This window comes from Notolepis coatsorum (genome assembly GCF_963971535.1).
Source record: "Notolepis coatsorum genome assembly, chromosome: 9".
In the NCBI taxonomy this organism is placed as follows: Eukaryota; Metazoa; Chordata; class Actinopteri; order Aulopiformes; family Paralepididae; genus Notolepis; species Notolepis coatsorum.
Window position 1 is genome coordinate 127867217 of NC_140173.1, and position 11782 is coordinate 127878998.

Sequence of the window (11782 nt, forward strand, 5' to 3'; positions counted from 1 at the left end):
GTACCCCTGGTCTAGCTAAGAGTGGTGGTGGGTGGGGTACCTGCAGAGTGTAGGTGACTGAGACATGGACCTCTCCTGGGTACCCCTGGTCTCCATCTGGACTGGTATGAGTCAAATGTACACCACCGTCCACCTGCTCAGCATGCCAGATAGCCTGGAAGGAGGGAGAGAGAGAGAGAGAGGGGGGGGTGAGAGAGAGGAGAGGGATGAGAGAGAGAGGGGATCGGAAAGGAGAGGGAAGAGAGATTGAGAGGGGGTGAGAGAGAGGAGAGGGATAAGAGAGAAGAGAGAGAGAGGAGAGTGAGTGAGTGAGTGAGTGAGTGAGTGAGTGAGTGAGTGAGTGAGTGAGTGAGTGAGTGAGTGAGTGAGTGAGTGAGTGAGTGAGTGAGTGAGTGAGTGAGTGAGTGAGTGAGTGAGTGAGTGAGTGGGCAGAGAGAGATAGAGAGGAGAGGGATAAAAGAGAGAGAAAGCTACCTGTACAGCAATGGGTCTGCCATTAAAACTCCCCTTGCTACAGTATGTGGCTTAACACTCAACTAATCAATAAATCCATCACTCAGCAGGTATTAATAAGCCATTATTGTGTGTGTGAGCATGTGGCTACACTACAGTATGTAAATGTGTGTGTGTCACAGTGCATAATAATGAAGATACAAACACACAACATTAACAGAGAAAATGTTCTTTGAAATCAAACCTCATTCTTGTTCTTAGCAGCCTGCAGCAGGGCTCGTCTTTACCCACACAAGAGTCAACTAAACACAACCAGTATGCAAAATAGCTTGATGTTTGTACATGTTTGCTAACAGAGAAATAGGGGAAATTGTAATCAAACAAATCTCTCTCTCGCCCGTCTTTGTCTCTCTCTGTCTCTCTTCCCCCCTCTCTCTTTCTCTCCACTCTGTTGCAGTGTCTGACTAAAACATTACCACACTTTTGATGTTCCCCAAATCACCGCAGGCAAAACAATCAAAGAGAATAATATATATATGTGTGTGTATGTGTGTGTGTCTCCGTGTGTGTGTGTGTGTGTGTGTGTGTGTGTGTGTGTGTGTGTGTGTGTGTGTGTGTGTGTGTGTGTGTGTGTTAGGGCTGGGTATCGTTTGGAAATCCTCTATATCGGTAACAATACCGATACCTTTGAGTTATGTGTGTCATGTGTGCCGTGTGAGCCAATCAGAGGCTTTGTTACATTTAGGATGGTTTTGGATTGCAATTGAACAGAAGAAATGTTATACTGTATCTTGGAACAAACATGCTTATTGGCTCACTGACACTGATGAGATTGACTACTTAGGTATCTAAACTTGGCGTAGAATGACGGTGTCATTTGATACCAAATTTCGATAAAACAGAATTTTTTTAGGCATTTGGTTATGTGGGTGGGTAGGTTTGTAGGCAGGTGGGTGGGTGGTTATGTATTATTATGTACGCAGTATACAGTATATGCATGTATGTGTATGTACTGTGTGTATGTATGTTTGTATTAACACGTATCTTTTGAATGTATTCTGGTATTTTATAACATGTATATTTTTTAGGGCTGACCGTAGTCAACCTCTTAGTAAAAAAAATATATATAGTTATTTAAAAAAAATAAAAAATTAAAATGTATCATTCTTTCCAAAAGAAAAGAGGCCTAGAAGCGTGGCTAACACTAATGGCACGCATACTAGAGGCTAACTGCCTAAGAAAACAGGCACAGAGGCACTGAAAGATTTCATCCATCTAATGAACACACTAGACTAGACAAATATCAAGATGTATCCATCAGTGGACCAATTGCATGCTTTTGCAGAGGACAAGAAGCCTTCAGTCGACTCCTTCAGACATTAAGCACCCCCCACAGCTCAAATGGAATGAAAAAAAAATTATAATAATATTAGGTATATTTTTATTTTTTTTTACTAATAGTCGACTAACGGCAAATTTCGTCCAATCATAGTCGACTATCCAAATCCTTAGTCGGGGACAGCCCTAATATTTTTGTATGTTTGATTTTACAAAACAGGGGAAGTTCTCAATAAGCCTCTAGGTTTCTAACTTCTCCTTCACAATATGGTTATAACTTATGTATTTTTTTTTTTACTTTTGTTTAACTGTGTTAATAAATAAATACAAATACAAAATAATAAAATTGCAGCTCAAAGTCCTTCACAGCAGTAAAAAATACATAAAATACAGACATAAAGCGAGCATGAAAAAGATAAAGGTAAGGCAAATCAGTTTGTCACATTAGGATCTAACATCCCAATAGGCCTCTCTGTTTACAGTTTGATTCAGTTTTAAAATAGGCAGTAATAAAAATAATAAAATAGAATACAGAGTAAAAAAGTGCAATAAAATAGACAGTAAAATTATGCAGTACTGCCGTTTTTATTGAATTTCAATACCCAGCCCTAGTGTGTGTGTGTGTGTGTGTGTGTTGCATACATACAAAGATAGCACCTGCCAAATGACATCATACTGTTATTAGACACACACACACACACACACACACACACACACACACACACACACACACACACACACACACACACACACACACACACACACACACACACACACACACACACACACACACACACACACACACACACACACACACACACACACACACACACACACACACACACACACACACACACACACACACACACACACACACACACACACACACACACACACACGCACACACGCACGCACTGTCTGCCCTTTTAGTTATTGTCTCTTTATGGGGCCATTAACAGATGCTCTGCCGAGTGCTGTTCTAACTGAAGAGCCATTAGTAGACTGTGGTTCTGTGTGTGTGTGTGTTGTTGTTGTTGTGTTGTGAGGAGCCATTAGCAGTAGTTGATAGAGCTGTTAATTGAGTTCGCTGTAATAATTAGCCAACACTGACACACTAAAGGCCTCAGGTTTTTTGCTACAATTTCACCACATTTCAAGGTTTTCCAGCTGTAAATGTATATTGAGATTCTGGTGAACTTTCCGTTACTGCCAGATGTTTTCTGTAGATATGCCACTATACTGGCAAATATTGATAAACTTATGGCGACATGTCGTGGCAAACTGTTTAATTAGTTATTATTATTATAATAATTATTAACTAGCTAATATGTCACAAATAAAATCCATAGATTTTTCTTTCATGAGGGAGGGAGCCTAAGAAATGGGGTTACAAAAATGTTTCATGTTAAAATTTAACAACTGAGCTGATACAATTGTGGGTGTGTGTGTGTGTGTGTGTATTTACCTTGTTGAACCCCCTCAGCCCTCCATGAAGTGCATTAGGACCGTTATTAACATCCAGGTGATACTCTGTTCTCTCCACTACAAAGCGACCACCTGCTATCCTGTTGGCCACGCGGCCCACCACAGCTCCGAAATAACGCCGGTCCGACACATAACCTGGAGTTCAGGACCACAGACATCATTACACAGAGATACTGCAGGCATATGGTTACATAGCCCCTTTCGGTACTGTAAATCACGCCAACATCGTTGGACGAGCTAAAGCTCTCCGTGAATCTACAGTCCCTTCTACGACCATTGAAAAATCCCACAATTAAGTCTGTCGCGCTGCTCGGCACCAAAACGCTCGTCGTATTGATTGATTGATTGAAAAGTTTATTAACAGATTGCAGAATGGGTACAGTACAGTACAGCTCAATACATACAATTGTTAAGGGGATGCAGACCAGAGAAAGACTTTCGTCTTGTTTACATCAGGGTCCCCCATTTTCAATTCATCATACATATATATGTATAAGTGTCGCAGAGAAATTTCAAAGGTAGTTGCACGAGGGTTTCAGACAGACAGAAGCTAGGGTTTGAAAGCTCGGCGTTGCTAATAAACATTTTAAATAATTTTAATAAAGTTGACAAGTTTATACAAATTATTTAAAATGTTTATTAGCAACGCCGAGCTTTCAAACCCTAGCGTCTGTCTGTCCGAAACCCTCATGCAACCATGAGTAGCTTTGAAATTTCTAGGGCTGTCCCCGACTAAGGATTTGGATGGTCAACTATGATTGGCCAAAATGTGCCGTTAGTTAAAAAAAAAGTATAATATAAAAAATAAAGAAATATTTTTTTCTTTTCTTTTTTGTATCATTCCATTTGGGCTGTGGGGGTGCTTAATGTCTGAAGGAGTCGACTGCAGGCTTCTTGTCCTCTGAAAAAGCATGCAATTGGTCCACTGATGGATACATCTTGATATTTGTCTAGTCTAGTGTGTTCATTAGATGGGTGAAATCCTCTTTCAGTGCCTCTGTGCCAGTTTTCGTAGGCAGTTAGCCTCTGGTATGTTTTCAAGTTTCAAGTTTCTTTAATAGTTGTCATACAGAAGTCCAGAATACTTTTATACAAAATGCTTCTTACTGTTACGCTCCAGAGACTGTGCTAGACAAGATAAGTATGAAATAACATAGTATAGCATGTAGTGATGCACCGATGTGAAAATTGTGGCCGATACCGATAACCGATATTAATATTGCTGTTCTGGCCGATACCGATATTTACCGATGTCGATATCTCTGTATAGAGAACACTTTTTTATGATAATCAAATAAAGAGCTATTTTCCAAAACGCATAATCTTTTTACTTTTGTAACTTATTTTCAGAAATGACTGATATTTTGAAACTATTTAAGGCCAAAACATGTAAAAAGAAAAAGAAAAACAGTAAAAAAAAAGAAAAAAAATACATTTTTATTTTTATTTTTTTAATGTCGGTCCTATCTTGATATCGGACCGATACCGATGTGTAAAAAAACGGCCATATCGTCCGATATTATATCGGCGGCCGATATATCGTGCATCACTAATAGCATGTAAATTAGAAGTAAAAATGAGGTCACAGTGTTCAGTATCAGTATAGACATATGTACAATGTTCGATGCAGAATAGACGTAACTGAGTTACCATATAATATACTATGCAGTGTACTTGTAACTGAGGGGTACAATTCCCTGACTGTATTAATCAAGTATTAGTATCATTAAACTACTACCGTCTTATGTACATTACTGGCCAATACCGTACACAGGTATATGATGAGAACTTCTCCACAATAACACGGTTTCCACACAAATACTTGTTTAGAATATTTATTACATCAAAAGGTATTATTACATTTATCATTTGAATGCACTTGTAAGGCAAAGAATGTGCGTAGGCAAGTCAATACTGAATATTAGGAATTCTCTATTGTACTCTGGGAAGGGGTGTACTACCGGTTGTAAGCCAGCAGGGGGAGGCAATGCTCTATGAAAGGTCAAGGGTCCACGGAGGCGATATCACCCCTGTGTCAGCGGGGAAAGCAGCCTGGTCCCAGGGTGCGCGCCGCAGATGAAGCCGTGGAGTCTCTGCTCCGACAGAGACGGGCTCGAGTGATGTCCCCACGGGAATGCGTAGATCCCACAGCAGTGGGTGTAGACGGTTCTCTGCTCCAGCAGTCACAGTCAAAGCAATGAAGAATAATCCTGCCGGAAGGTGGCTCTGCTGGCGCCGATGTAGATATCCTCCGTGGTGCGCGGTGGTCCACGGTTGAACTTGACGTTACTATCCTTATTCGCCCGCGGCTATAAGTGCTCTATGTAGACGCACAATTACTCACTCCACGTGGTCTTTGACTCGTAATGAAGGCTTTTACTAGTAAATAGGAGCGAACGATACGTTAAACAAACGTAGTAGAATAACACGACTCTATTTGAGGCAATACGAGCCCTGCTGTACCGCACGTTGCGTAGTGGGTAAGGCTTTACTTGGTAACTGAACCAGACTGAACTGAAGGCGAACTGAAAAGGAAGTTCTGTATTCGCTGGTCATATTTATACATACGGTGGACAAATAGTGCCGCTCTGCTTTCGGTAGCCGTATTCATGGGCAGAAGCGGGCATGTTAAGACAAGTCATGTCGGTAGCTTTCAAGTCAGCTCTAGGGGGTAAGTCACTGGCGCCTAGGGGATCGCTTCCAATAGGAGAACGAATATCATGGTCTGTCCTGTACCAGGTAAAGGGATATTCCGTGTATATGTACAAAGAATATACAAGGGATATCAAACGACATACAAATATCATACATGGGATCTCAGGCAATAAATATATATATTCGGTTTAATCTGACCCTTTGTAACAGTACTAATATACAATATTATATAGTGCAAAGCAGAAATGGGATGAGGTACAATTTAGGTACAATTTAAAGTAAGGTGTACGAGTTGTAGTGCAAATCCTTTATCAATAAACATAATATGCGTGCCATTAGTGTTAGCCACGCTTCTAGGCCTCTTTTCTTTTGGAAAGAATGATAAAAAATAAAAAATAAAAATATTATACTTTTTTTTTTTTATATTCGACTAAGAGGTTGGCTAGTCGACTACGGCTCCTTTCGACCGATTAGTCGACTAATCGACTAATAGGGGTCAGCCCTAGAAATGTCTCTGCAACGCGTTTTGTTGCCGACCAGCCAATGACTTAATTGTGGGATTTTTCAATGGTCGTAGAAGGGACTTAGTCTAGTAGGAAGAGGGGGGTATCATGCACCCCCCGGAAATATACTTCTAACCAGACTTTCTAGATTGGAAAAAGGGTGAAAAAAATGATCGGCTATGTTAACAAGTTGTCAGAGTGTCCCCTATATCGTTTATATGCAAATTAAGAAGGCGATTAAAAATCTGTTTAATATATCTCAGCCAATATTGCAGATAACTGAACAAATGAGGTGTCTAGACCCATGTTTCGAGGGTCAAAGATCACAATAACACTATCCCTAGAGTGATCACATGTTTCTATGTAAGTAGCCTATGCAAATCTGTGCCGTCAATACAAAATAAATCACATTTTTACCAATTAGTTGAGTAGGAAAGCGGATACTATCATGCACCCCCTGGAAATATATTGTTAACCAGTGTTTCTAGATTGGAAAACATTTGTAGAAAATGTTAGGCTATGTCAGACACTCTGTCAGAGTGTCCCATGTATAATTTATATGCAAATTAATGACGCCATCATCAAAAGATTTATGTCGCTATTTCAGCCAATATTGCAAATAACTGAACAAGTAGGGGTCAAAAATCATAATAAAACTATTCCCAGAATGATCACCTGTTTGTGGCGAGCTAGTATGCAAATTAGTGGCACCTTTACAAAGTCAAAGAATAAAGCATTTTTACCAATAAAGACACATCATATTGTAGATGACTGAACAAAAAAATATGTGGCCTCATGTTGAGGGTTAAAGATAGTAATACAATTTCTGAAGGGGTCACATATATCTCTGGCATGCTTATATACAAGAGTGCTGCTTTCATTTCAATGCCATTTCTTACGTAGGTCTACATGTAATGTAAGTAATAAGGTAAATACGTCCTCTGTTCTGGATATCTTATTCGTTGACACAACATTCAAGTATTTTTTTCTTTTTGTGACCTAAACTACTAATCATCATCACTAAAACAATTGTCAAAGTCTATCTCTTCGATCTCCATCTCTTCCTCCGCCTCATCACACTCGTACTCCCTCTCCATCCTCCTCATCCATGTTATTTTTTGCGTAATCTGCCTCCTAATCAAGAGCTTCTTGCTCTTCTTACTCCACTTTCTGGGCCAGTACCTCAACAAGAGAAGGACGGAGGATGGGTCCCACAGTCCAGACAGGCTCTAACACCTCCTCATCCATTGTTTTTCCCAGTCCATACTTTGATCATAGACTTTGGGCCTCTTGAATATTGGCTGTTCTGCTCTTTTGTAGCAGGCGACTCTGAAGTTGGCTCGCTGTACATGTGGGATGACAGACCTTGGGGGGAGGCAGGCGTTCAATGTCTACTTTGGAGTTTGCATCCAGGACTTTATCAGCACCCATCATTTTCTGCAGCATCTTGGCTCACACAGCATCAACTCACTTCATCCGACCATGGCCATCCATAATGCATGTGAAGGACTCCATCTCCTGTTGGAGCTCATCTGTTACCAGCGACAATGTGCCAAGCTGACTAAAAACCTTCTGGAATCTAGGGTTCTTCTGCAGCTTATTCAACGGATTCACCCGTCTCTTTCCTTTGAAAGCGCTGGCACAGTCATCCCCAGAAAAGTCATCCCAGCAGAGTGCTGCAGTACTCTGAGCCCAGAGACTCAGCCAGTTCGGAATGGACACATGTATTAGCTTGCAGTGCCAGTGCCGTGGTCCAGGTATCTGGAGAGGTTGGTCATGCTGACATGGTACACGTTATTTTTCTTCACAGTTGCAGATAAAGATTAGGCTACACTAATATTATAGTATTATTATAGAATATATTATAGAATTTCTTTTTCATTAAAAACGAAGGTTAGAATGTCCGTTCGAAAAACCCTGACAAAGTTCGAATCCCAAAAACAGGCTTCGGGGACAACCTTATCATCAGTATATAGAGGTTTGTCATGCTGACATGGTAGATGAGGATCATCAGTATATGGAGAGGTTGGTCATGCTGACATGGTAGATGAGGATCATCAGTATATAGAGGTTGGTCATGCTGACATGGTAGAGGAGGATCATCAGTATATAGAGGTTGGTCATGCTGACATGGTAGAGGATCACCAGTATATACTGTAGAGAGGTTTGTCATGCTGGTAGAGGAGGATCATCAGTATATACTATATAGAGGTTGGTCATGCTGACATGGTAGAGGAGGATCATCAGTATATGGAGAGGTTGGTCATGCTGACATGGTAGAGGAGGATCATCAGTATATAGATGTTGGTCATGCTGACATGGTAGAGGAGGATCATCAGTATATGGAGAGGTTGGTCATGCTGACATGGTAGAGGAGGATCACCAGTATATAGAGAGGTTGGTCATGCTGACATGGTAGAGGAGGATCATCAGTATATAGATGTTGGTCATGCTGACATGGTAGAGGAGGATCATCAGTATATGGAGAGGTTGGTCATGCTGGTAGAGGAGGATCACCAGTATATAGAGAGGTTGGTAATGCTGGTAGAGGAGGATCATCAGTATGTATAGAGGTTGGTCATGCTGACATGGTAGAGGAGGATCATCAGTATATATATATATATATAACAAAAAATAACATGGATGAGGAGGATGGAGAGTACGAGTGTGATGAGGCGGAGGAAGAGATGGAGATCGAAGAGATAGACTTTGACAATTGTTTTAGTGATGATGATGATGATTAGTAGTTTAGGGCACAAAATACAAATAGAAAAAAAGACTTGAATGTTGTGTCAACAAAGAAGATATCCAGAACAGAGGGCGTATTTACCTTATTACATACATGTAGACCTACGTAAAAAATGGCATTGAAAGCAGCACTATATAAGCATGCCAGAGATAAATGTGACCACTTCAGAAATTGTACTATCTTTAACCCTCAAAACATGAGTATTTTGTATTGACGGCACAGATTTGCATAGGCTACTTACATAGAAACATGTGATCACTCTAGGGATAGTGTTATTGTGATCTTTGACCCTCGAGACATGGGTCTAGACACCTCATTTGTTCAGTTATCTGCAATATTATTGGCTGAGATATATTAAACTGATTTCTTTGTGATTTTTTGATAATCGCGTCCTTAATTTGCATATAAATGATACATGGGACACTCTGACAACTTGTTAACATAGCCTATCATTTTTTTCACCTTTTTTCCAATCTAGAAAGTCTGGTTAGAAGTATATTTCCGGGTGGTGCATGATACCCCCCTCTTCCTACTAGACGTACTGTAGATTCACAGAGAGCTTTAGCTCGTCCAACGATGTTGGCGTGATTTACAGTACCGAAATGGGCTAAATCACGCCAACATTAGGTTACAGTACCATGGAGTAGAGACAAACTAAAACTATTCAGACTCCTACAAGAGCTACAGTACTATGTCATATTATAGGTATCTGGTCAAACAAATGCTCGCCAATTAGGGCCTGACTTAATAATAAAGACTTGAAATGATGTTGTTATTACACTACCTTGGCGCGAAATGGCAATAATTCAGTCGATCGTTTGTAAAGTGCAATGTTTATAATCTTTTCCTCAAACTGAGCCACGCAATCTGACACGTGATTGCATTTGCAGGTGACCTGCCATGCCAAAATTAGGCTTCCTCTAGGTTTCCCAAAACATTTCCTCAAAACTGGCCACCATGTCCAAACCCCCCCACCCCCTCCTAATAGACGGTCTCCTCCCCTCTGTATGTATATATTCTCTCCCCACCGTATGTATATTTCTCTCCCACCCACCCCCTCCTAATGTACAGTCACCTCCCCACCGTATGTATATATTCTCTCCCCACCGTATGTATATTTCTCTCCCACCCACCCACCCCCTCCTAATGTACAGTCTCCTCCCCATCATATACTCTCTGTCAGGATCTATGGGTAACAGTACTGTATATTTGCATATCATATATGTTACAAATGTAACAGTACTATATGTCATGCATGTCCCTATGCCATAAATGTCATGTCATATATGTGGTGTATGTCATAAATGTCACTAAGAATTGAAAATGGGGGACCCTGATGTAAACAAGACAAAAGTCTTTCTCTGGTCTGCAACCCCTTAACAATTGTGTGTATTGAGCCGTACTGTATTGTACCCATTCTGCAATCTGTTAAATAAAGTTTTCATTCATCCCAATTTAAATTACTACATGGTTTGTGCATGACCAGTCACCTGCAAATGCAATCACGTGTCGGAATGCGTACAGTAGCTCACTTTGAGGGAAAGCCATACGCAAACAAACAGTGCTGGGATTATACACACATTGCACTTTACAAACGAATGACTGAATATTACAACTTATAATAACAAAGTCAAAGCAATGTGGTGTTGTCACCCAACATCATACTGCAAATCTGGTATGTCATAAATGTATAGATATAGCAGTACTGTCTATCTGTATGTCGTGTGTGTCATATATGTTATGATGAATTGAAAAGGGAGGACCCTGATGTAAACAAGACGAAAGTCTTTCTCTGGTCTGCATCCCCTTAACAATTGTATATGTATTGAGCTGTACTGTACTGTACTGTACCCATTCTGCAATCTGTTAATAACGTTTTCAATCAATCAATAAATACTATGCAGTTGATCATCACAGAAGATGTTGGGATACCAGCTATGTTTTGCCTTGAAGGATAACGTTCAGTGTGCCATACTGTACTGTACAGGACAGGTAGCTTACCTTCCAGAGTGTCATAGCCCTGGACCACATCAGCCACCTGCCCGTCCTTCCCTTTGCTCTTTATTGATCTGATGATGCAGCCGAGGGTGATGATTTCTACCGCGGCGTGAGGCGACAGCAGGGTCCACTTCTCCACGCGACCCTGGCCGCAGATCTCACCAAAGTCCTCCCTTGACACCTGTGCCATTTCAAAACCCCTTGTCAACTAGTGCGGACCAAACTGTTTGTTTGATTTGGATAGAAACGCACGTTTCCAAGACTGCTGCTATGCGCAGTGACTCTTCTTAAATAATAACGTAGCGTGTTGTCGGTCAAAACGGTTACGAACGTCTAAAATCTAAAGAGACACAGTGTGTGTGTTGCTCGTAAATGAAACAACAATCATGTGGAAGTCACAGGACTAGTTTGCACACTTTTCATGTTTACAATTTCATGTCCATGTAAAATGACATGCGTATACGTCATCAAAACGGGCCGGGATATTTTCTGTAGTTTAAACACAAATGTACTGCCTTCTGTGGAAGCGCGTTTGATTTAGTCTCCACTCCATCGGTTAGTTCACCTTTGCTGAAGGCTGAGTGTAAATTACATCATTAAT

General features: G+C 40.7%; 1 protein-coding gene across 1 annotated transcript in view; it reads right to left on the reverse strand.

Annotated features, from left to right (window-relative positions):
* galm (galactose mutarotase) overlaps positions 1 to 11558 on the reverse strand; it is a 44771-nt gene extending 33213 nt beyond the window's left edge. The window contains exons 1-3 of the mRNA XM_084321392.1: positions 11185 to 11558; positions 3257 to 3411; positions 41 to 154 (exon numbers count right to left, since the gene is read on the reverse strand). Coding sequence (XP_084177518.1) covers positions 41 to 154; positions 3257 to 3411; positions 11185 to 11371 — 456 coding nt within the window. The 5' untranslated portion in view covers positions 11372 to 11558. The remainder of the gene's footprint in view (positions 1 to 40; positions 155 to 3256; positions 3412 to 11184) is intronic.
* Positions 11559 to 11782: the final 224 nt, after the last annotated feature.